Source organism: Pseudonaja textilis, chromosome 5, assembly GCF_049901715.1.
Source record: "Pseudonaja textilis isolate UNSWEBS1 chromosome 5, rPseTex1.2, whole genome shotgun sequence".
Classification (NCBI taxonomy): domain Eukaryota; kingdom Metazoa; phylum Chordata; class Lepidosauria; order Squamata; family Elapidae; genus Pseudonaja; species Pseudonaja textilis.
In genome coordinates, this window is record NC_141994.1 from 16,610,442 (window position 1) to 16,637,387 (window position 26,946).

The window sequence follows — 26,946 nt, forward strand, 5'->3', positions numbered from 1 at the left end:
GGTTCCATCAACGAAGTTGAGAGCGACGCGGAGCCCGTCCGAACCGGCCGACAATCACACACAGACTGAACCGCGCAGGTCAACTAGACAGAGTCGGAGCCCCACCTACCTGCGCGACTACGTCCACGACGCTGCGTCGGACGAAACCATGAGGGGAGGGTGTTCTGTATTAACATTCTTGTAGACTCGCATTCTGATTGGTCCACCCGGACCGCAACCCGATTGGTCCACTGAATGACTGTGATTGGAACACTAGAATCTACCGCGATTGGCCGAGCCGATCGCGGAGATTCAAAGCGCTGCCATTGGCCGCCGAGCCGCCGGCCGGCTGTATAAAGCCAAGCGGCTCGCACACTTTAGCTGTCCTTGTTCTGAAGCTACAATAAAGAGCTGATTGTTCACTTTGCGTCTCGCCTCTTATGTGACCCGATCCACCGATTTAACAGTTAATATATTGTGGCATGCCCATATCTGCTTATTCTGCTTTATTGTGCATCAGCTGAAGCTTCCACCAAAGGGTGGCTAAGGCATGAGATACTATGAAGAGGGCCTACGATCCAGGGAACATGAATGTAATTGGTGTGCAAAATGGATTTGTGCGAAGAACTTCACGAACACAGCGTTATTCCCCATTTCCATCTAGGGAAGGTAAACAATGGAAACTTCTCAGGAGCAGGAAGTCCAAGAGCTACTCAGCCTTAACATGGTTGAGCTTGAGCCTGATATAGAGCTTCACACACTCCAGGTACTGGGACACGATTTTCAAGCATAACTTGCTTAACCAGTGACTGACATATATACAGATGGAGATTATTAGTGTATTCGTTCATAGATCTCATGTTGAGCTATATTTTATCCAGTGGTCCTCTTATAAAGATTAAACAGGAGGGGTGTGAACATCAATGCTGATGTTCAAACGAATTAGGGGTTTAAGGTCTAACCTCTCCCATCCACCCCCAAAATCAACAACTGGAACCAACCAAGAAGAAGGCAGAAAACTACTGTAATATGATGCCTCCCAGTCTCAAATCCCCTAATTAATCCAAATGGATATTGCTATCCCACTCTGCCAAATGTCATCAAAAGGCATGTGCAATGCTTTCTCTTTACTATGTCCAAGCCTGAAATCTAATTGAAAAAGATCCAGATATTCTGCTTAATCCAGGGCTTTCTGAATTTGCATTTTCAACAACCTTCCTTAAAAATGGAAGATGTTTTTCTTGTATTGCTGAATATAGCCGTTCTTATCGGATCACAGTGATTTAAAAGTCATTTTACAGCCTTCGTGTAAAAACTCCATAGAGTTCTTTTTTTTCCAGAAAGGTAAAAATGAGTAACAGGAATAGTTTATTATTACTGGGTCACCAAAGTTCACAAAATGTATAAACAAATATTTCAAATTAGTGTTTTGTAAAATGTTTACTAAATTCCCACATTTGAAATTTCAAATCATTTCTTCTAGACAAGCTGCTACAAAAACAGTTATGGGGCTTTGTTTCCATATGCCGTATGACAGCTGCAGCAAGACTATTATACTTTCAAAAGTGGAAAGGTTCAGGACTACTTCCAATGGAGGAACGATGGTGGAGATGATGGAACTTGCAGATATGGCTAAAATAACTTCCAAGATCAGGAAAAAAAGACAGTATCTATATTTATGATTGACTGGAAATCCCTTACATACATTTTGCATGAAACTGAAAAAAATGCACTGGTTTTGATGAATAATAGAAAAAAAAATTAAAAAATCATACAGTAAGAGATAATTTTGTAATCTTAATTGTATTTGCTGCAGAGGAAAACAGAAGCTTCTATTTTTATTCTTTCTCACTGGACTTGTCTTTTTTTTTTCTTGTCTCTTTCTGTCTTTGTTCTCTCCATTTCGCATTACCTTATGTTAGTTTTTATGTTCCCTTTAATGCTTTTAATAAAGTTTATTAAATAAAGAAGTTTCAAAGCATTATTTTGAAAAAAATAAGAGTGGGGCATGCTTTAAAAACAACTTAAAGAAATTCTCCTTGCTATTGATTAAATTGTATGTGGGGTTTTTCAGGATTCTGAAAAACTTGTGCTATTTTAAACAACACTACTTCCTTACAACAATGGTATCTTTTTTCAGGTCCACACAAAAGCTTAAAAGCTTTTGCTTAATAATAGAAAGCCTCAAAAGCACCCCTTTCAAATCCCTTCCAAGGTGTGCCCTGTCCTATTTTCTATGGGTCTCCTTAGAAGTAAGTGCTATTGATTTGCTTCAGATAATAAACACAGTAATCATTTCCCATTAGATGAATTCCCAATTTTTTCAATAAACATCTACCAGTTCAATGCAGAGTGATTTATCAAAATTATATGGAGCTTCTCGCAGAAGAAAGATCAAATACGATTCTAGCTTGGAGTGAGATGATGAATGTTTATATATTATAAATTATCATGCTACAGGCATACCCAAATATCACAACAGTACCATAAATTGGTCAAACAGAGCAAAACATATGACTTATGTCTCTAAGCTGAATATGCTGTACTATGAATACAAGGGTAATAAATTCTTATGGGGTTGACTTGGTTTGAAAGAAAAATAGCAGTTGACTTACCTATTCATTAATTCTTGGAAGACATCTTGCTGTATTGGAAATATAAATGTGCTAAGAACTGATTTTAAATATTCCAAAGAAACAAATCCACTTCGACCGACATCATATGCTCTGAAGGCCTTTGCAACATCCTCATGGGCTGAACGCAACTGTAAATAATAGATTTACAATAGTGTTACTTATAAAATATTGAACTGAAGACATATTGCTGCTATTATAACAATTCCTTCCAAGGCTTAGAAATTCCCAACTACTGAATGGTTGCTATGCAGGGTGACGCACTCACTATTTCCTTCATAACCTCCATAGGTGTAGTCATCACCAAAAAATTATGGTTGGTGTTTTTAGAAACAAGAATGTATTTGTAAAGAAAGGCAGAGCAAAAACTATCATTTCCAGAATAGAACCGCTCAGTTTCAAGGCTACCAAGTGCTTTGTAAAATATCCTAAAGGTGAACACAGAACATAAAATAATACAGCTGAAAGATACCACAGAGGTATTCTAGTCCAATTGTCTCCCCAAGGAAGAAAACCTTATATTATTCCTGTCAAATAGGAGTTGTGATGAACTGGGGTGCGGCACAAAAGCAACACAGTCAGATAATCAATAAGAAACCCTTTATTATCTCCACCTTTGCCCCCAATGTCCAGGTTACCTTCAGGCTAGAGAAAAACGCTTTTGACTGTAGAAAATTCAGTCCAAAACAAGGTACACACAAACTATAACTTAAAATCCAAACAAACCAAACTGAAGTAATTAGTTTGGCAGGGCAAGAACAGGAATTTCAGACTTGAAGGCATGGCAACACTCACACAGCTGGGAAGATGCCAGGAACCCAGATAACCAAAGTCAACACAAGATAAACTCATGTTTGCTTCCAGCAGCTGCCACACTCATCATGCCTCTTTTTAAAACTCTCTTCCCAGCTGTGGTTAATGAAGAGAATCAGGGCCCTTTCCTTCCCCGTAAGCCACGCAACCCACATTGCTCTTTTTTCTATTCCTCCCTGAGAGCCCTAGGATGAAGAGGGGGTAGTTCTGCATCTTCCCCTGAACTCCCCCTCCCTTGTTCTACCTCCTCCCTGCTCTGCCCAGCCAGATTTTGCTCTTCCCCAGTTTCCTCCACAGCCAACTGAGCCACACTCCCACTCCCTGTCAGCTGTTTGGCTTCCTCCTCCAAGTCAGATTCCAACAAGGGCATGACAGGAGTTTTGTTGAAAACCTACAGTGATGGAGCACCCACAACTCCGGGAGGCAAGATGTATAATTGATTAACTGTTCACACTGTAAGGAAATTTCTCCTTTCTTCTAGGTTGGATCTCTCTTTAACAAGTTTCCACCCATGACGTCTTCTCCTGCCTCCTACTATAATGCTATGTAGTCTGGAACATTTGTTGTCAGTGTAGACCATATACCCAAACCTCCCAAGTAGTCATGTCCTACTAGTACCATATTTTTCTGTGTATAAGACAATACTTTTTCTTAAAGATATTTACCTAAAAATGGAGGGGCGTCTTGTATACAGGGGGGGGGGGGGAGCCCGAAAGGAGAACCATGGTTACAAAACTGCTGACACCTTATCTCTGCAAACTATCCTCATGAGTGAAAGTTCCAATTGCTTAAAATATGGATTTCTGAATTGTGGGTAAGAAAAGGGGGGACATCCTATACATGGGGGCATCTTGTAGACAGAAAATACAGTATTTGTGAGTGTCCTTATACGGCTGCTAGGTATTTTATACCACTAAGAACATTGTTTATTAAGATTTTCTTCTAAAATGTTATGTTCACTGCCTTGGGTTATTTATAAAAACAATAAAATAATAAATAAATGAAATATAAAATAAAAACTTTGTAGTTGTCATCCCAAGAAGATGGTTTTTTTAGAAGAAGAATGACAGTTAAAACAAAAATAGCTAACAAGACGAAGTATTGTTTTTCTGTCAGGAAATTCCACAGCAGATGTCTGAAATGAAACCAGAGACGCTGACACAAACTTGTAGTTTTATATAAGTAAATATAAAATATATTTGACATCTATATTTACATTGGATAAAATAGTCAGCACATCACTACGTCATGAGGTAAACCACAGAGCACATAGGGCACACACACACACACACACACACACACACACACACACACACACAAAAGGCAGGGGAAAAGGGGAACTCTCCCTCCACAACCACAGCAACCAAACACAGCCCAGATTGCCTCACGCAGGATCTAGCACTCTCCAATCAATCAACTATAACTATGGGTTCTGGCTCACTGCACAACCTCACTGCTCCAGCTACTAAATTTAAATATCTTAACATTAGAATTAGAATTCTTTATCGGCCTCTTGGTGCAAATGCTCTCAGTATACATAAAAGAAAAGATACATTTTCTCTCAAAAACACTTTTAAATTAAAACAAGAAAATATCTGGAATTGGAAGGTTTTATATGTCATTGGTTTTCTTATGAAGAAATCACCTTGAAGATTTAATTTTGATAAACAGAAGGATAACTGAAAGGTGTAAGACTGAATTTGATGTGGAATTGTGTACAAATGATGAACACATTGCTGCTAAAATATACACACTTTTATTGAAAATGGAAATGGAAAATGAACAAGTCAAAGTTGCAAGGATAAGGTGGGCAAAAATTTGACTATAATATACTCTTGGGTTTTGGAAGATAGGCTCAAGATTCAGAAGGAACTTGACAAACTTGAATGTTGTGCCCTATCCAACAAGTTCAGTGGTGAGAAAAATAGGGTTCTACACTTAGATAGGAAAAGCCAGATGCACAGGTAAAGAATAAGTGGCACCTGGTTCAACAGTAGTAACCGTGAGTGAAATATAAGTTGTCCTCGTAGACCTTCACTTAAGTATGAGCCAGCAAAGTGCTGAAGCTGCCAAAAAAGCCAATGCATCAAAGAGAGGGACAACATCAAGACAATGAAAAGAGATAGTATTGCTTTATATTGCACTGATGAGACTACACTTGGAATACTGCATCCAGTTCTGGTCACCACAGTACAAAAGGAGATGTTGTGACTCTGGAAAGTATGCAGAAGACAGGAACAAGGTCGATAAAGAGCTTGGAAGCTAAATTGCATGATGAATCATTGAGGGAGCTAGGTATGTCTAGCCCAGGGGTGTCAAACTCAAGACCCAGGGGCCAGATCTAGCCCATGGGGTGCTTCGATCTGGCTCATGGGCCCACCCTGGAAACAGAGAAGGATCGGCCCACGGTGCCTCTGCCAGCAAAAAGGGACTTCGGGGAGCCACGTGCAGCCCTCCTGAGCTCCATTTTTGCTGGCAGAGGGCTGCAGGAGGCCATTGTGGCCAAAAACAGGGCCTGTGCAGTCCGTGCGCAGCCTCCCTAAGTTCTGTTTTTGCTGGCAGAGGGCTGTAGGAAGCCATCATGACCAAAAACGGAGCCCGGGAGAGCTGACGTGGCCAAAAATAAGGCCTCAATGAGTGACATTGAGCTGGCCACTCCCACCCTGGCCACACACCCCTGGAATCAAACACAACCCTGATGTGGCCCTCAATGAAATCGAGTCTAGCCTATTGAAGAGAAGGATTAGGGAAGGATATGATAACTGTTTTCTAACAGTTGAGGGGTTGTCACAAAGAAACGGGGACTTATTCTGTAAGGCACCAGAGGGCAGAACAAGAAGTAATGGGAGGAAGCTTGTTAAGGAGAGATCCAACCTAGAACAATAAATTTTCTAATAGTGAGAACAATTAATCAAAGGAATAGATTGCTTCCTTGGGTTGTGGGTGTTCCATCACTGTAGGTTTTCAGAAACAGACTGGAAAACCATTTGACTGGGATGGTATAAGGCTCCTATCTTGAGCAGGGATTGGGCTAGACCTCTGAAGTCCCTTCCAGCTATAAGACTTTATGATGCTATGAGTACATTAAAACTAATAAAGCAATTTTTCAACACTCTGATATGGAGCCATTAGCCTTTCTTCCATGAAAGCCTATTATTCAATACTTCTGTAAAACTTCTTGGCATTGATCAAAGAACTTACCTTTTCTCTAAAATGTTTTGCAGTGGTATCTAGATGGATCTTTGTCAAGTTGTATCCAGTTGTGGCAGGCAAAGATATCTTTGAATCACTACTCTTGCTTTCTGGGGATTCATTCTGTGCTGTTAAGAAAAGCTATGGTTTAGCAAGGTTCTATTAGTTTTCTTTGAACAAGAAAAATAATATTGCTTACTGCTTTATATTGCTCCAGAGCAAATAACTTGATGTTCAAAACACTACCCTGTAGCAGTATTTTCACTGTTGCAGAGTTTTGTAAAATATCACAGAAACTGGGGAGAAAAGGAGCAATATTAAAATAGGTGTGTGTATTTCATTGAAAAATATTACCAACGTATTGCAAGATTTTATAGAAGAACAAATATCTTGCAAACATTGGCTGTTGATTTAATTTTTAAATTTGCCCAGAATTGCTTTGTAGCAGTGAAATGATGGTTTAATGCTCCTTCCCTCAACCCCCTTAAGATGCCTACCTGAATCTATTATCTTTTCAGCTCTCTTTTTCTTTTTCTTCTCCAAACTTATGCCAAGATATTGCAAAAATTCTTTATAATTCAGTGTATTTGTTCTTGAAATACAATACCGATTCCATAATCTAAAAAAAATACCACACACAGGTTCATTAAATTTTGGAGAATAAACTAATGTAATGTTTAACCATACATACATATGATGAATATAATAATCAAACTAAGAACGATGTAAGATATTTTCTTTACTTTGTAAATTCTCATCCCAAATGTTTTATTTATCATTCCCCTCTGTATTAGTTACTTTCTAGGAACCAATTTTTCCCTTTTCTTAATCAGTTTGGGAAGATTCTAAAAGGAAGGGTTGTTCATCTTTTTACTTCTTTTTTTGAAACACACCTAGAAAGAAATGTTTTGATTGCATTGTCTGTGTCACCCATACAACTTAGAACAACCTTGGCAACTTGAAGATGTGTGGACTTTGATTCCCAGAATTCTCCAGCTAGCATAGTTGTCATCTTTTCAGGGAGTCCAAGACCACGTATTTTCAAGATGCCAAGACTGACTTAGAAGAAGCCATTAGAAGGTTGTAACTCATGGCAAGTCCTTTCCCTCTCTTTCTTCCTCTAAAAAAATGTCAAGTGCTTTTTAGGTAAAGATAAAGGCTCCCCTCGCACATACGTGCTAGTTGTTTCCGGCTCTGGGGTGGTGCTTATCTCCGTTACAAAGCCAAAGAGCCAGTGCTGTCCGAAGATGTCTCCATGGTCATGTGGCCGGCATGCCTAAACACCAAAGGCACATGGAACGCTGTTACCTTCCCTCCACAGTGGGCCCTATTTTTTTTACTTGCATTTTTACATGCTTTCGAACTGCTAGGTTGAGAGAAGCTGGGACAAATAACGGGAGCTCACTCCGTTACATGGTGCTAGAGATTCGAACAGAGGTGGTATTCAGCAGGTTCTGACCAGTTCTGGAGAGCCAGTAGCAAAAATATTGAGTAGTTCAGAGAACCGGCAAATACCACCTCTGACTGGAGATTTTACAGTATCCTTCCCCTGCCACGCCCACCAAGCCACGCCCACAGAACCGGTAGTAAAAATTTTTTAATCCCACCACTGGATTTGAACCGCCAAACTGCCGACTTTTCTGATCAACACTTTTCTGATCAATGTCTTAGCCACTGAGTCACTGCGTCCCTGGTAAGTGCTTTCATAAATAGTCAATATCCTCTTTTGAGCTCAGATCTCTCCTTCACCCAAACATCTAAAGACAGTTTCCAGCTATTATCTTTAGATGTTGTAACATAATATCAGCACAGATTAAAGGGGAATGATTAGCAACTTGTGTAAATAAACCATGGAGTTTCTGGATCCCAATGATCAAAAGCCCGTATGGGTTCACTCTAGCTCTTTTTCTGACTATCCCTAGAAGTAAGACAACTGATACCTCTTCTAAACCCTTGGACATGGGCCTTTACAAAAAGAAAGAAAATAATGGGTACAGCTAGAATAGTCATAGGCTGACCCCTGGGTCAGAAGGTTAGCAGAGTTTGGCCTGGTCAGTGTTTGGATGGGCACCTTCCAAAGCATCTTATCTTTTGAGGCAATATGCTGAAATGGAATATAACAAAGATAAATCTTAGGAGTAGTTCTGGACCATTTCCAAGATGTGTCTATGAAGTCACCAGGGCTTCAGCCTGAAGCAAGATGATTTTGAATCACCTATTCACTTAGCTCAGGGGTGTCCAACCTTGGCAACTTTAAGACTTGTGGACTTCAACTCCCAGAATTCTGGCTGAGGAATTCTGGGAGTTGAAGTCCACAAGTCTTAAAGTTGCCACGGTTGGACACCCCTGACTTAGCTGATAGCTGATAAAACTGCATGTTAGACTGGGATGCTAAAAAATTCCCAAAAGAAGTATTTCCATATAGCTGCCAAGAAAATTATATGGACAGTCCCATGGGGTTCCCAGGAGTCAAGATTTACCTTACCAATTTAATAAACAAACATGAACCTGTTTCAAAACTAGACATTATGGAAGAAACTTTGAAGAGTTTCCTTGCAGCTTCCTTAAGAACCATTTTAAATTCAACCAAAGATGAATCCAGTTGGCTACAGACATTTTACAAAACTCTAGAGAATAAATCTCATCATTTTAATTCAGATTTAAATGCACCAGATAAAAATTTCTGATACTTTTTATGAACACCCCTTTTGTTCTAGTAACATCCATTTAGATTTATCACACTGAAGACTTGGATGCCAAGTACAAGATTTATTATCAAATAAAACCACATTTTGTTGTTTTTCATTGCTCTACTTTAAAAAGCATGGCTTCTGTTCTGTAATTATGTGCACCAAATTATAAGAAGGGTTTTTCCTTTGTTTTCATCTAATTTTGGAGAACATGCCAAGTGCCCATAAAAAAGAGGAATATCAAACAGCAAGCCCAGCTTGTAAATATGGGCTAAAATTTGTTTTGAGGTTGCTGGTAACAAGAGATATAAAATATTTAGAGCAAAGCAAAACAAATAAATAGTCTGTCCTAATTTCTCTCCCTTCTTCAGCTTAATGTTTCTGCTATTGCAACTCATTACAGCTCTCTAAACCTTCCAAATTAAAGTTTTTCCAGGCTTCAGGGAGGATACAGACTCCTCATATTAAAGTGACCATATTTGCACCACAAAAGCCTGGGGCGCTTAACAGCAACAAAGAGATGGACCATGCTAACTCTTTGATGCCACTTAGTAGTTGGTTGCGTTTATGTAGCCCAAATCTGGGAGCCAGCCCTCAACACCACCACGAACAAATGCAACTTGCATTGGACTGCAAACAAATTGTGGAATTGCACCCAATTTTCTTCTTTGTGTTCCCTCCCATGGGGCCATGGAGAGAGAGTCCCTGAGAAAACTTTACTTTTGAGGACCTATATAAGATGTGGACATCAGTGGTGGGGTTCAATTTTTTTTACTACTGGTTCTGTAGGCATGGCTTGGTGGGCATGGCAGGGGAAAGATACTGTAAAATCTCCAGCCAGAGATGGTATTTGCCGGTTCTCTGAACCACTCAAAATTTCTGCTACTGGTTCTCCAGAACTGCTCACAACCTGCTGAATACCATCTCTAGTGGATTTCCTCCCAGGTGATGATGATGAAGAGGATGAATTCTTCAGCTATGGTTGATCAAGAAGAGTTATTTCAGCCCAAAACCACCTGATCAAGGCTCTCTGAATTACTCTCATGGATATGTTAGCTGGATTTTACGCTATATGATCCCTTCCATGAACCAGGAAATCAAACAGAACCACTGTGTCCCAAGGTCAGAATAACATTGTTAAGTTATGTTAAAGAATAACAATGGAAAAATAGAAGACTGCCACAGTTTACAGCAGACATAGTTTAATATCTATTATCTAGGACTTTCATTGTCAAGGAAACATAATTTACTAAAATTAGCCTCCGTCTACTAGAATAAATATAATAGTAATTACTTCATGTAAGGTAAGCTTCCCACAGTGATTCTACAAGAGCCTTTCACTTGTGCTTTTACTTACTTATCATACTCGCAATCTGTCATCTTGAAGCAGTTGATTTCAAGAATCCTTCTTAGTTCATGGCGCTGGATCTGTCCATTTTGATTATAGTCAAAAAGCCTGCAAGTTTTGATGAAGTGCTTGATCTTTTTAGAAATCTGTTAAGAATTTTCAAAAGATTTGCATTGAAATACCAAAGTGTTCATAGTGCTAGTTCACGTTAATATTGAGTTCTGATATCAAATTATTTAATAGTATGAGTTACTATTCCACCAAAGGATTTTAGATTTCCTTTCTAAATATCATGAGGGCAAAAAACCAATGTTACAGAAGCTGCACAGTGGAAAGGCTTCTTTCAAACTTATGTTTGCAAAAATTAATTTCCAAAACTATATTTTATCCTGAGGGACTCACTGGAGAAGAGCCTAACGCTGGGAACGATTGAGAGCAAAAGAAGAAGGGGATGACAGAGAATGAGGTGGCTGGATGGAGTCACTGAAGCAGTTGGCGTGAGCTTAAATGGACTCAGGAGAATGGTAGAGGACAGGATGGCTTGGAGGAACATTGTCCATTGGGTCACAATGGGTCGGACACAACTTCGCAACCAACAACAACAACAAAGGGAAATACAAACAAGACATTGTTCAACTATTGAAAGCTGGAGATTGACTAAACATAATATTGAGGAGGATAACCTAGTTAAAAGGAACATCTGGGTGAGTATTTGCCAAATGCTAGTATTCTGCATAGTAAATTATTCTTCAAAGGCAGAAAGAATGTGATGTTCTCCATGTATTTTGGGGTTGCACTCAAAATGCCTATCACTATTGGTATTATCCGCTTTCTTTTGTCACAGTCATTCTACTTTTATTTGCAGGCCTTTGTATTTTTTTATTTTCTGCAGTTCCTTCTCTTCTCCTGTCTCTAGGTACTGCCACATCCGTTATCTAGGCTTCTTTGTCTTTCTAATTGACAAATATTAAGTCTGGGGTATTCTGTGGCCGATGCTCATCAGTTTGAATTCTAGTTCCAGAGTACTTTAGCTTTTTCATTTTCTATTAGGGTTAGAATCTTGTGGTCCTTAGAAAAGGGCAGGAAGGATGTCGATGGACTTTCAAGATTCTGCTAGGAGACCTTATTATAAAGTAGAATTCCTAGAATCTCTTTGGGGTCTATTTCTTAGCTTGACCTAGTTTTGGGCTTCTTTGAACTAAAGCAAGTTCTGCTGAATACTGAGCACCAAATAACAACCACGGTGACTCTCTTTATGATTGTTGTAAAACAGTAGTGAAATTGAGTCTGGTCGTGTGGTGATTTGACTTATGGCTGCAATAACTTACAACTGAAATTCTGGTCCTAATTGTCATAAATTGAGGACTACCTGTACAGAGTTTGGCAACTAGGGTTTAACCTACAATCCTTGAAGGCACAACATGGGATTGGGTTTGTTTGTTTCTTACTGCAGGCCACTTCTTGGAGGAGCCCCTTTTCATTTCAAGATTGCTTTTCTCCCATTCAGGGTAGGAGAACCCAAAAAGCCTTAGTCATGCAGATTAACTCTCGGTGGTTTATAATATGAGTTCTGCGAAGTCTTTGTCAGTTTAAAAAAATGAACAAACATGTCGCTTTCAATGCAGTTAATTAAATACAAAGAATGTATACAAAGAACAATGCCAATGGGTGATTGACCACAAGAAAGATGCTTCTGTTTAAAGTATTTTTTATAGAAACAGAAAGACATGGGGTCTTAAAAATAATCCAAAAAGAAAATAATAACAAATTTCTAGGCAATAAATATGCTTTTGCATCACTTTGCAGTTGAAATTCTTTGTACAAAATTGTTAATTAAAAAATTTCTTTGGAATTGTTCCCTGCCCCAAAGCCAGAGTGAAATTGTTTTCAAAAACCTGTACACACACCAAAAAAAAAAAAAAAAAAAAATCAAAGATATGGAAGGCCACAGCTGTGAAGATATGAAGTGCTACTCCGCACCAAATGAATTGGAACAAAATAAGTACAGCGACTGTTATGCTGTTCATTTTGGCTCCATTCTTTTCAGTAGCACAGTCTAACTTGTCACTTTATATTGATTCCATCTGTTTACACTCTGCAGTGGATTGGCTTCCTATGGCGAATATTTCCTATTTACCAGCTGGTAAAGACGGGCCAAACCAGATAGGAAAGAATTAGATTATTTTCAAATCCCCATAAACACAAAAATGAAAAGGGGAAAAAAGAAAAAGGGATGGAAACCTTTTTTCCCCCTCTTTCCATTTCCTCTCAGGCTGCTTCGTGTTGTTCTGGCAATTGAAAAAAAGCCCTTATGTTGGCAGAAAGATGTTTACACCTTAACATACTGTTGTTTATTGCATATGTGAAGTCCCTGTTGATGTGATGCTAATGAGATTCCTGATGCTGGGTTTTTTAAAGAATGAAAAAGGGAGGCTGGATTTTAAACCAGGCTTGCTCTGTTCTGTAACTCAGAAAGCTGAACAGAGTTCTCTGTAGCATGGTTCTTCAACCCTGACAACTGTAAGGTATGTGAACTTCAACTGTCAGAACTCCCTAATCAGCGTGCCACAAGAACTTTAGGTGAGAATGACCATGTCCTATTAGAATTCAATATAAAGGATGCTGCAACAGTCGTAAGTGTGAAAAATGGCCATAAGTCACTTTTTTCTGTGTTGTTGTAACTTTGAATGGTCACTCCACACAAGCAAAGTACCAGCAAAGGAGGGGAAAAAAACTCCAGAGATGTTCCTGAGACAGGAAGTCTAGTCCTGCCAAGAATGTAATAAGGGTGTGTAAATGAACTGTTGTAAATCGAGGACTGCTTGTATATGAGCTTTACCTCCAAGTGTCTGCCGTGAAACCCAGAAACACAGGCTCTTTTAACAAACTGCATCACTGCTTGGTTTGGTGGCAGCAGTGCCTCAGATAGAAAGTCCATACAGAGAGTGGTAAGGACAGCCGAGAAGATTATAAGAAGCTCACTTCCACTCATTCAGGATACTGCTTATAGGCGTTATTTGCTTAGAGCTCAAACCATTGTTAGAGACCCCACACACCCACTTTACGGTCTGTTTCTGTTTCTCCCTTCTGGGAGGAAGTTTCGAAGTATTTCTAGCAGGACTACCAGATTCTGTAACAGCCTTGTTCCCTATGTCACCCGTCAGGTAAAATCCCAAGATTCATTTTTCTCACCAAGTACATGTATACATCCAAACTAGACTGTGTTTTTCTGTGTTGAATCATATAATATATGTGGGTATATGCATAATTTTGTATTTATTTATTGCATCTTGGTTATGTAGTGATATTGGAAGTGGTGACCTTTTGAGAGCTGTATGCAACAAATTTTCATTTTAATGTATGCCGATCAGTGTACAAAGTGACAATAAAATTCTATTCTGTTCTATTCTGTTCTATCCTATCTTATAAAAATTAAAATAGTTGAATCAGGACTTCACTTCATGAACATTGCAATTCAGTGGTGATTCTGCTGCTTCATTCACCTTTATAGCCAAACTGAAGCACAACACAGCCATTGAAGCTCTGAGTGATGATGAAGAGGCTTCACTGCTGTGATGAAAGCATGTCTTGGCTGCAATCTGTCTTGACAGTTCTTTAATATGCAAATAGTTCACAGTCTTGGGTGCCAGAGACAGATGCCATTTGCCAGGGACTTTGTCTGGCACCTGGGAGAAAGCCACCTGGGCATGCAGGCATACACTGGGTGGTGCCAGCGTGCAAAGGCCAGGCTGCAGCAAACAGCTTCAGGTTAGAGTCAGACTGTTGCTTCAAACAGCTCTGAGAAACCAGCCCTGGTCAGGAGGGTTAGGCCAACATGCGGTATTCACACTGAATGAAGTGCAATTCAGACATTTTACTATTGGCAATGAGTACCCTGTTCCAGGTATCTAGACTTCATTAGCTAAAGCAATGTTTTCTCAAGCTTAGCAACTTGAAGATATGTGAACTTCAACTCCCAGAATTCCCCAGTGAGCCTTTCTGGCTAAGGAATTCTGGGAGTTGAAGTCCACACACTTTCAAATAGCTACAACTGAGAAACACTGTTCTAGAGGATGGTTGATCTTGAAAGGGAGAGAATGCTGAGATAGAATGAGACTTCTAGCGTAAAGATACTGCAAGGTGTAGTTAAAAAAGGTCAACATGGCGGGGCCATTGAAGCTCTGCCTGTTTTTTATGAGCATATAACTTGTTGGGTTTTTTGGCTCCATCCTGCAAGCACCCTATTCTTGCACCAGAGGTGGTATTCAGCAGGTTCTGACCAGTTCTGGAGAACCAGTAGTGGAAATTTTGAGTAGTTTGGAGAACCGGAAAATCCTACCCCTGACTGGCCCTGCCCCCAACTCTTCTCTGCCTCCCATTGAGTCCCAGCTGATTGGCTGGGTCTTCTTTTGTTGCCCTGCACAGGAGAACGGAGCTGGAAAGTGTTATGTCCCCGGGACTAACACAAGTTCTCTATCAGGTCCGTCCATCCTGTGGGGGCGTTTGCAACCCCCATTGGCTGGCTCCCTTCGACAGCCGGCTATAAAAGCCGGCTGCTAGGTCGAGCCAGTCGCTGTTCGCTAGCTAGTCTGCTGTTAGCTGCAGACGCGACAGCCCCCTTTATTCCCTTGAATAAAGCGTGTTACAGAATGCTCTGGTGTGGCCTCCCTTTTCTTCGGAACCTAACATTGGCGACGAGGATGGGATGTGGCCAACCAGCAGCAACTAACAAGAGCTGAATCACACACCAAAACGCTGAACCGTAGCCGCGTCGCTGAGAGCTCGGTCAGTGTGGATTGCGGAAGTGAAAGCAGAGCGTGTAGCCGCTCGTTAAAAAGCTACGTGAAAGTAGGGCACTGAAAACCTCAGCCGCCCAGCATTGAGCACAGAATCCAACCGTCACAGTTCGGATTCTGCTGTTAGCGAAGTTCCGGCGCTGCACTCACAGCCGCCAGGATACAATTAGGCGCGCATTTTGAATAGCTGTCAGCACGGGGCTACAGCCATAGCCGCCTACGCCCTTGTAAGGGCGCGATTTTCAAACTGAAGTCAGTTATGGCTATACAGCCATAGCCACATAGAGCGTGTAACCCAGAGAGATCCTATAGAGCTGAAGCAGCACTGCGTACTGCAGCTGCCACACTTATCAGGGCCATTGCATTCCCAGTGAGATTGGTCAGTCTACAACAGACTGAACTTCAACATGAATTCAAATCCAGCATTTCCACCATTCAAGCCAGATGAAGACAAGTGGGACTCTTACAGGAACCGCTTCAATCACTACATTGATGCCATCGGTCTGGCCGATGCTACAGAGAACAGGAAGAAGTCGTACTTCCTGAGTTACTGCGGGGCCGCAGTATTCGATACCGCCACAGTGCTATTCGCCCCCAGAGAATTGAAGAACGTTCCTTGGTCCGAACTGTTGGAGACACTCTCCAATCATTACTCCCCAAAGCCATCACAGATAGCGAGACGCTTCGCCTTTCGTATGAGGAAGCAAGCAGATGGGGAATCTGTCAATCAGTATATGGCCGCTTTGAGAACCGCAGCACTCCACTGCGAATTCAGAAATTACCTAGACGATATGCTCCTGGATCAACTCGTCTGTGGAGTCAGAGATATAAAATTACAGAGGCGTTTGCTGGCCAGGAAAGACCTCAACCTCACTCAGGCAATCAAAGAAGCTTTGGCAGCAGAACTAGCAACTCAGTCGGCCGCTGAAATTCAAGGTAGCGCAACCAAAGCCAACCCGGTCACTGTCCACTCCGAGGAAGTGGTAAGCGAAGAAGACTCCATCGAGCACTCAGAGGTCCATCGCCTCAAACCCTTCAAACAGCCTCAGGTAGGAGCTAGACTAAAAAACAGCAGCACACCTAAACACAACCTGTTGTGCCTCTCCTGCGGGGGGTCCCATGCAAGAACAACTTGCAGGTTTAGGAACGCCACCTGCAACAATTGCAACAAGAAGGGCCACATCGCCAGGGCCTGCCAGGCAACGCACGCAGCTACACAAAGGTCATCATCCTTTTACTCTCCTTCCGAGCCACCCAGGCAAGTAGAAAATTGTTATACATGTTACCAGGCTAACCATACCTTTTTGACCCCTAATAAAATCACACTTTCTATCCATTTAGAAGGTAAACCCTGCCTTATGGAAGTCAACACCGGGTCAGCGCTCTCGATCATCTCGTGGAGCACGCTCAAGAAAATACGACCTACCCTGTCCAGGAAGCAGCTCCAGAGAAGTCGCCTCACCTTGAGGGATTATCAAGGGAAGAATATTCCAGTACTCGGAACAGGCAAGTTCCTTGTTAGATTCAAATCCTTTAAAGGCCATCTGCCTTTAGTGGTGGTGGATGGTGCCCTCCCTAGCCTTTTGGGGTTGGATTGGTTCCCCTATCTCGGCCTTAGCTTAACGGGAGTACATGCTGTCTCACCTTCCGATATCGACACCCTATTTTCAGATTATGCTGATGTATTCAGCAATGAATTGGGCTGTTACAACGGTACGCCCATTTCTTTTTCAGTGGACCCGCAAGCTGTCCCCATCCGCTTGAAACCACGGAGAGTACCATTTGCTCTGCGTTCTAAGCTGGATGCAGAACTAGATAAATTGCTTAAGCAAGGGGTGATCGAGCCCACAGATTTTGCTAAATGGGAGACTCCAATTGTCACACCCCTTAAAAAGATGGCAGTATAAGAATGTGTTCTGACTACAAGACCACAATCAACCGCTATCTACAGACTAGCGCATATCCAGTCCCAGTAATCCAACACTTACTACACACATTTGAACCGGGAACCATATTCGCCAAATTGGATATGTCACAGGCGTACCAGCAATTTCCTGTGGATAACCAAACGGCCAAATTGCAAACAATTGTCACCCACAGAGGGGCGTTTCGATGCAAGCGCCTCCAATTTGGCGTTAGCGTCGCCCCAGGTATTTTCCAGTCATTAATGGAACGGATACTGCAAGGCCTCCCTGGCGTAGTTCCGTACTTTGATGACATCTTGGTTTCAGCCAGGGACAGACCCCAACTTTTCCTCAGAGTCAGAGCGGTATTGGATAGGTTTAGGCAGCATGGCCTCAAACTAAAAAGGGAAAAATGTGCCATCGCCACTAAGCAGGTGGACTTTCTTGGGTATAAAATAGACGCCTCAGGCATCCACCCGGTGGAGTCCAAAGTCAAAGCCATTCACGAGGCACCTACTCCTTCTTCAAAGTCAGAATTACAAGCCTTCCTGGGTCTGCTAAATTTCTATGCGTCGTTCCTACCCCACAAGGCGTCAGTAGCCGAACCGTTGCATAGACTTCTAGACAAAAACACTCCATGGCATTGGGGACCCAAAGAGGAACACGCCTTTAAGGCAGTCAAAACGCTAATCACTTCAGAAGCTGTCCTAATTCAATTCGACCAGCGCCTCCCTCTAGTCTTAGCCGCAGATGCCTCACCTTTTGGAATTGGGGCTGTTTTAAGCCACAGACTCCCCAACGGCACCGAAGCTCCAATCGCATTCTTTTCTCGAACCATGTCAACAACCGAGCGTAATTATAGCCAAATCGACAAAGAGGCCCTAGCCGCCGTTGCTGCGGTCAAAAAATTCCATGAATTTCTTTTTGGGCACAATTTTGAACTTGTCACAGATCACAAACCTCTGTTGGGACTCCTCTCAGGAGAAAAACAAACACCGCAAGTCTTGTCTCCCAGGATGACTAGGTGGACCTTATTCCTGGCGGCTTACTCGTACAAACTGGTTCACCGCCCAGGAAAAACCTTAGCCACGCCGACGCTCTCAGCCGCTGCCCGTTGCCAGCACCCGTGGAGGACCCGGCCCCGGTCCATGCAATTTTCGATGCCAGTGAGTTTAACATCCCAGTCACCGCCGGTGACATAGCTCTCCACTCCAAGAAAGACAAACTTATCGCCCAGGTCCTGGACTGGGTACGGAGGGGGTGGCCGGGCAGTAATCTGTCAACTGATTTCTCACCGTTTAAAACCCGCCAGCAGGAACTTTCCAGTTTACAGGGCTGCCTACTATGGGGGACCAGAGTGGTCATTCCAAAACCGCTGCGTACGCCCGTCCTGAAAGCGTTACACGAGGGGCACCCCGGCATCGTCCGGATGAAAGCATTGGCTCGGAGTTATGTATGGTGGCCCGGCATGGACGACGAAATCGCGAAATGGGTAAGCTCCTGCCGCCCCTGCCAAGAATCCAGGCCAGCACCACCGATTGCTACCCCAACCAAATGGGAGAGTGCCAACGCACCGTGGTCACGATTGCACATTGACCTGGCAGGTCCCTTCCACGGCAAGACTTTCTTAGTGGTCGTGGATTCATTCTCCAAATGGATAGATGTGGCCCTCCTACTCACAACTACCACCCGAGCAGTTGCCCAGGCTCTGACCCGCTTATTTGTTACATATGGTCTACCTGACACCATAGTCTCAGATAATGGCCCCCAATTTGCCTCCACAGAATTCAGTCGGTATGTCACCAACCTGGGCATCCGGCATATCCTAACGGCTCCCTTTCACCCTGCCAGCAATGGGTTGGCAGAGAGAGCCGTTAGGACAGCGAAAGAAGCATTGGCAAGATTCACTCAAGATGACTGGCACTCCAGACTCTCTCGTTTTCTTTTAAGCCAACACTCGACCCCTTGTACTGTCACAAACAAATCCCCCGCCGAGTTATTGATGGGCAGACGCTTAAGGACAGTGTTAGATAGACTGCATCCCCACTACTGCCCTGACACACCAATTGGTTCTAACAGTAGGGTCAGGAGTTTTATGTTACAGGACCAAGTGTTCGCCAGAAACTACGCAGGCGATCCACTGTGGGTACCCGGAAAGATCGTAGCCATCACTGGCCCAAGATCATACCGCGTCCAGCTAGAGGATGGTCGTATATGGCGGAGGCATCTGGACCAGATAAGAAGTCGCCAGAGCGAACATGCCAACGCTGATCCAGGGACTCCGGTGACTGTCCAATCGCCGCATCCGAATCCCAGCTGCGACCTCCAGAGTGACCAGTCATCACCAGCCGAGCCAAGAGAACGGACGGTAGACCGGGACCGTCCTACAGAGGCATCAGCCGTTCCAACCAGCGACACCACCGGGTTGCGTGACAATGACAATTTAACAATCCAACCCGAGGGCTGTGACCATTCCCATACGCCCGACCGGGCCCCAGTTCGATCCGAGGGTCCAGCAGAGCCAGTTCCGGACTCCCAGAACTCCATGCCACCTTGTGTCTCGCCAGAACTGCGCCGGTCTGGACGCTCGCACAAGCCGCCCGCTTATTTAAAGGACTACTCGTGTTCCTATCTGGGGGAAGGAGTGTTATGTCCCCGGGACTAACACAAGTTCTCTATCAGGTCCGTCCATCCTGTGGGGGCGTTTGCAACCCCATTGGCTGGCTCCCTTCGACAGCCGGCTATAAAAGCCGGCTGCTAGGTCGAGCCAGTCGCTGTTCGCTAGCTAGTCTGCTGTTAGCTACAGACGCGACAGCCCCCTTTATTCCCTTGAATAAAGCGTGTTACAGAATGCTCTGGTGTGGCCTCCCTTTTCTTCGGAACCTAACAGAAAGCAGGTTAGTGGGGTGGGGAGGAAATGGGGATTTTACAGTATCCTTCCCCTGCCACGCCCACAGAACCAGTAGTAAAAAATTTGAATCGCCACCACTGTCTTACACCATTCTCTTGCACAACTGCTGAGAATCTCTACAGCTGATGGAAATGCATGAGGCACTGGTCTTTCTCTTAGCACTTACGACACCAAGGATCATCAAACGCAGGATAAAAAAAGGCTTTGAATCCTTCACTGTCTCTCCCCCCCAAAAATGCACGGGGATTGTTCTCTGCTCTCTCCTGAAATTGGTAGATCGATTACAAGAATGCAGGCCTTTGGATTTGAGGGAAAAAAGTTTTGCAAGGGGCCCCTTCTGTGAGACCTTTCTGAGTTAGGACTAACTCATGAGATTTGCAACATTGGGGGGTCCTGTTCAAAGTGGAAGCCCCTTGTGGGGTGTTACCTTCTCTCGTAAGAGGCACTCCATTTGGCTTAAGGTCCTGGTTCGGCTTTCTCGGGGATTATTCCACCTGAAAAACCAACCAGAAATTAAGGTCACTCAACTTTTTTTTTTAAATCAAGCCTGCTCTCTTACCAATATTTTTAGCTGGGGATAAAAATAGAACTGCCAGCTCCTGGTGGCAGTTGAGCCTGGTCAGTGGGAAGCAATGGGCCACAGCTGCTTCTGAGGAGAAATCGACATCAGGAACCATGAGACTTACAATTTTTTTTACATCTTCCTTTTTAGTTTTAGTTTGAACAGCCAAGAAGAGAGGAATTCTGCCACGAAGTAGAGAATATAAACCTCTGCACCACACCTTTTCCTGATTTAAATCATCCCCCTCTTTGGCAGCACAGAAGAAAATAGAACTCAGTTTCAGATGCTGAATAAAACTAAATATCTCTCCTCTCATCTCCCCTTGTCTGTCTGGCAGTGGGTTTCCCATCATTTCGTCTACCTCAGTTTTTAATGTTGGTTTGCAGATGAGCAAAGAATAAGGCAAGTATGTTGTCAGGCAGCGTTTCTCTAACGTTGGCAAGTTGAAGATGTGTGGACTTCAACTCCCAGAATTCCCCAGCCAGCATGAAGTCCACACAGTTCAAATAGCCATGTTTCAGAAACACTGCTCTAAGGATTTATTTCTACACAGTGTCATCAATTATGCAGCATTTATGAGATTGTGCAACACTTCAGAGGCCATGTCTTCACAGGACAGGAGGAACAAAGATTCACGCCTCTGTTTCACATCTCAAAGCTGTTACTCCTTGGTGCTGGTTTAAGGGCTGCCAACAGATTCTATGTCCTTCAGCCAGTTTGGGAAAGCAAAACAACTGAAGCACTAGATTCACAGCCCTGAATTTTATTTAATTTAGTTTTAGAAGGTCATTGTTCAGATCAGAATCTTTCCTTAGCTAACTTCCTCAAACAGGAAGGGAGAAAGAGCACTTTACTTTCCCAACAGTAACATATGAATATAGAATATATTACAGAAAAGAAGTGTTTTGGGGGCTCTAATCGTATAATCAGGGAGACTTTCTTGGTTTTTTGGATCCTACATTGGTGAATCTAATCTGGCTAAAGTGCAACCCATTGAAGGTCATAAAGAGGAAAAACCAAAGTGGTTTTTACACTGGCTTTAAACCCACAGAAAATATGTCTATTGATTGTAGCCAACTAAAACAGCCTAGATGAAACTATAATTTGAGAGAGCCAGAGCAGTTAAGAGTTGGACAAGGCCTGGAAGACTCTCAGGTTCAAATCCATTCTCAGCCAAGGAAGGTCATTGGGTGATATTCTGGCATGGAATAAAGTGTGCTACGTATATTGCATTTAGATAAGATATAAGTCTACCAAATAAATATTGATGGGGGATAAAGATCATCCAGTTCTGCTTGGAAATATGAGGCAGTATCTGGTCAGACAAGCTTGTCCTTCAGTCTTGACCAGAAAAACTGTATACATGGTCTATTGTATACATGGAGGTTCTGCTGAAAACAGCAGCCCGAGGCAAGTGTTTGCCTTTCACTCGTTTGCCTAATTTTGCTTATTGCTGCTGTAAGTAAATGCTGTTTACATTGCTGGCCTTATACTTTGCTATTCATATTTTGCTATTTTCATTTTTCTGTTACTTCAAATAGCACGAAATAAATTGAATCAACATCCTTACTTTGTGCTGATGCTACTGATGGGCCTCGCAAACATTGACAAGAACTCAAGATATGGAACTGTAACTCTGGTAATTCCTGGGACCTGTTTCAATTTTAAAAAAAAGCTGATTATTTTTCAACATAGTGGAGAATGATCATGTCCATCCCTTCTCATTCTTCCTTTCAGTAGTACATAATTAAAAGCATAATTACCTTTCTTTGGTTATATATTTCCAAATAAATAATTTCACCAAACAGTTAATTTTTTGCATCAAAACATTTGCAATCTCAAATGCTCTCAATATCACCTATTATAAGTTATATCAAACTATTTCAAATCCTATGCAGGTTTCCGGGGGATTTATTTCATTATATAACATTTTAACATACTGCTCCTATTTAACAGGAGTATTAATTCAGTTAGAATTCTAAAGACAAAAATATCCAAGGTCTCTAATCTCACAATTAAGTCATTCATTCCAAGGAGTTAAGTAGTAAAATGTTCCCAGACTACAATACTTCCTGTGTGATAAAGCACGGTACATTCAGTTTCTCTTCACAACAGCAGTCAAGTTGGCTACCATCTGCCGTGATCACTTTCCAAACATACGTGTTTAAAAACAAAGGCTATCATTCTGCTGCTATTAACTAGCCTGGATTGATTTAAAAAAACTAAGCAGGGTGAGATCCAGTTAGTATTGGGAGGGAAGACCACTAGGAAATCCCAGGGCTGTATATTACACTGAGAAATCAAAACAAAAAATAATATCCATATCTTGGAGGACAGCAATAATGAACTACTTTGACCCTGTGGTCAAGAAGTTGACATGGACATGTCCATGAATGGCACGAAATTTGTTCCACAGTGGGAGAGACAGGAGGTGATGGGCTCATTCTCCTGTAGGTGTTTCATTTTGAAAAAACATAAGCCAGGTTAGATCAGATTGAACAGATATCAGCCTTTCCAGGTAGACCAGACAGGAAACACGATCAGATGAGCTAATTTTACTTTATTGGGAGGCTACATTAAGGAAATCTTGCAAGTTCTATAGCAGCAATCCCCCAACCTTTATGGCTTGGCCATCTGACAGGAGGAGGGGGAAGAGGGGAACCAACTTGCATAAGTTGTACAAATATGTGCTGGCCCGCTGCTCATGCAAGTCAAAGTGCACACTTTTTGTGTACTGGACCACTCCTTGTGCAAGTCGAGCTGCATGTGCACCAGCCAGTCACTCGCGGGGCCCAGTTCTGAATAGGCAACGGCTCAGGTAGTGGGTTGCGGCCTAGGAGTTGGGGACCCTTGTCCTATAATACAAATCTGCCGTTGTCTCTTTTACAGCCCGAGAAGTTAAGGGGTTTCCTTTTGGGCTTTCTTTTCCTGCCCATTGTGCAGCTCTTATCCAATCCTTCCCTAGGCAGCATCTCTCCCCACCTCACCCCCAGTCTCCCAAGGTCATTCCCACATGCCATTACACCAGGAGATCACCAGGATTGTCATGCCTCTGGTGGAGACTGACTCTGAGGAAGAGGAGGAACAGCTGACAGGGAGTGGAAACGTGGCTCCAGAGGTGGTGGAGGAGGCTGGGGAAGGGCAGAGGCCGGCTGAGCAGTCAGAGGAGGACCCAGGCCCATCCCCTCTCCATCCTAAGGCACGCAGGGAGGAGAGGATAAGGGAAAGATGTTGTCTACTTGGGAGGAGAGGGCCTTGATCCTCTTCATGGGTTGCAGCTGTGAGCTCTGTATAAGAGTTTGAAACTGCGTGTTCACAGACACTGGAGTCAAATTATGCTTTCTTTGGATGAAATTTAACTTCGTTGGTGTTCCTCCCATGGACTCTCCCCAGTTATCTTCCTGGAATGTGTGATTAATTATCTTGGTTTGCCTTGGAACTCTCGTCAATGCGGTTTGTTTTTGGTTACCTTTTGCTTCATTATCTACTTTTTGAATTTAAACTGGGACTAATAAAACAGTGAAGTTAAGTTGAAGGCATTACAAGACCTTGATTCATGTTTTAGTTTTTGTGCTATTTTTGAGACACTATGGATCATCACAAGGATATCTCAGGCTGGAAGATATAATGCCTCGCCTTATGCAGAGCCACTGTTTTATTACAATGCAATTTCCTGCAGATTAAATTGATTAATTAAGTCATCCTGATTAGCTGCGATTTCTTTAAATGGAATATAGTCAACAAATGCATTACTGAATTGGGTTCAATAACACAAATACATTTATGTGCCGCTGTCATGAGAACACATACCTTTGCTAGCAACACATTAAACTGCTCATCTGTCAGAGGTAAAATGAATGTTTCAATCACTCTTCTAAATTCACCCTTAGTGATTTTCAGTGTCTGATCGATATCAATAATCTGAAATGCTTTTTTGATTTCATCTTCTTTTGCAGTTATTTTCTGAAGCAAAATCTGCTCAATAACATCGGGTGACAGCGTGGAGTCAGGGACAGACTTGACAGAAACAGCTGCAAAAGACAGGATGGGTTGTAAAGCCTTCTTAAAAATAGATACAAATTGAATTATCAAGTTTAAGATACAGAATGGAATGCAAACCATTCCAAAGCAAATCTTTTCTTTACAAGTAGCCCCTCAACTTATGGCCACAGTGGGAGCCAGAATTTTGGTTGTCATGACCAAATTTTGATTTTGCTTCCATTTTTATCATGATTAATTGAACCATGTTATGCACATTCAGCATAACCGATGGACATTTTTGGCCATTTTCTGCCAGTGACCACTGCAACCAGTTGTAAATGCAAGCTGGTGGCCAAACACTTAAATGTGACCATGTGACCACCAGGGGGCAGTGGTAACTTTGGAGACAGGTTGTAAGCAGGGGTGGGATTCAATTTTTTAACAACGGGTTCTGTGGGCATAGCTTAGTTGGTGGGTGTGGCTTGGTGGTCATGTGACTGGCTGGGCATGGCCAACTCAACATCACTCACATGGAGGCACGCATCTCCTCGTCTGGCCTCTCATGACTGTGGGGATGCTGCAACAGTCGTAAGTGTGAAAAATGGTCATAAGTCACTTTTTTCAATGCCATTGTAACTTTGAATGGTCACTCCACACAAGCAAAGTACCAGCAAAGGAGGGGAAAAAACTCCAGAGAAGTTCCTGAGAAGGAAGTCTAATCCTGCCAAGAATGTAATAAGGGTTAACGGAGAGGCAGTTTCTGTAAGCAACACCAGAATGTTTCCTTCCTGCCTTCCTCACAGGATTAGGCCAGTAATTTCTTCCAACAAATGGTTCTCCGAACTGCTTAGAATGTTAACAACTGGTTCTTGTGAATAGCTGCGAACTGGTAGAATCCCACCCCTAGTTCTAAGTAGTTTGTTTTTGAAGTCCATTGTAACTTTGTTTGAAGACCAATAGTAATTCAAAGACTACTTGTTTGCAGGAATATAAAGTAACCTATTGTGAACAAAGGCATAGAGTTTACAATCTTCATTTTGAGACGAAATTGCTGACGTGGGGTCCAGAAGGCAAAGCAAGTGATGCCACTGGTATCTTCCTTCACTCACTACTTTTTGCAATCTTTTGCCTAGAGGTGAACTTTTGAAAACTGAAGGTTGTGCAATGTTTTGTGCCAAAGCGACATAAAAGCATCACTCAACTTCACTATGTCCATTTCAGCCATTTCCCTGAGACAGTGGATCTCAACCTGTGGTCCATAGACTCCTGAGGGGGCCACAATGTCGCCACAGGGAATCCACAAAGCTTCGTGGTTATGATTGTTACGGAAAAGGTTTGTTGTGATTTAAATCTTAAGTTTTGGGGATCTATGCAGTGGTGGGATTCAGCCAGTGTTACAACCGTTTTGGTGGGCGTCAGTGGTGGTATTCTACCAGTTCAGCCCGGTTCTGCCAAGCCAGTAGTGGTGATGAGCAGAGGAGACCAAACCGGTTCTCTCCCGCTGTTGGGCCCACCTGGCCGCCCGGCCTCCAACACTCATCTTTCTCCTCTGCTTTTGAAGTGCAGCTGCTTTGCACGGCACAGCAGAGCGTCACACGGCAGCTGCTAAAGCAACCGGGAAAGTGCAGGCTTGCAGCAGGTGAGTAGTACGCCTTTGCACCTGTGCAAAGTGCGCATTTGGTGCGTGCGTGCATGCAAAGTGTGTGCGCATACGCAAAGCGTGCCCACCAAGCCACGCCCACCGAACTGGTGGTAAAACCTTTTGAATCCCACCACTGGTGGGCATGCGCTTCATGCACACGCGTGCCACACACACACATTGCGCACACGCAGTACTTTTGAAAACAGCAAGAAAACTTACCTTGTACTGAAGCCCGGGTGAGTAAAAACAGCCAAGGCAGGGCAATCTGGGCTGCCGTGCCAATCAGCCGGGCTTCAAAAAAAAGAAATACAGCACAGAATAGAGCGGGTGGGTGGGTGGGTGGGCAGGGCCAAACGATTGCCGGAACTACCGGTTCACCCAAACCAGTACCGGCTGAATCCCACCCCTGGATCTGTGGCCACAAAAAGTATTTAAAGGGGATTCCATGGTGAAGAAAAGGTTGAGAACCATTGTGTCATGCCCCTGTCAGAGTCT

General features: G+C 42.8%; 1 protein-coding gene across 2 annotated transcripts in view; it reads right to left on the minus strand.

Annotated features, from left to right (window-relative positions):
- Positions 1–26,946, minus strand: part of EFCAB6 (EF-hand calcium binding domain 6) — a 121,583-nt gene that overhangs the window by 91,427 nt on the left and 3,210 nt on the right. For both annotated transcript variants that reach the window (XM_087934184.1, XM_087934183.1), the window contains exons 3-9: positions 24,639–24,859; positions 22,399–22,481; positions 20,694–20,760; positions 10,665–10,801; positions 7,115–7,236; positions 6,627–6,745; positions 2,595–2,743 (exon numbers count right to left, since the gene is read on the minus strand). In XM_087934184.1, the coding sequence (XP_087790310.1) occupies positions 2,595–2,743; positions 6,627–6,745; positions 7,115–7,236; positions 10,665–10,801; positions 20,694–20,760; positions 22,399–22,481; positions 24,639–24,859 (898 nt within the window). The remainder of the gene's footprint in view (positions 1–2,594; positions 2,744–6,626; positions 6,746–7,114; positions 7,237–10,664; positions 10,802–20,693; positions 20,761–22,398; positions 22,482–24,638; positions 24,860–26,946) is intronic.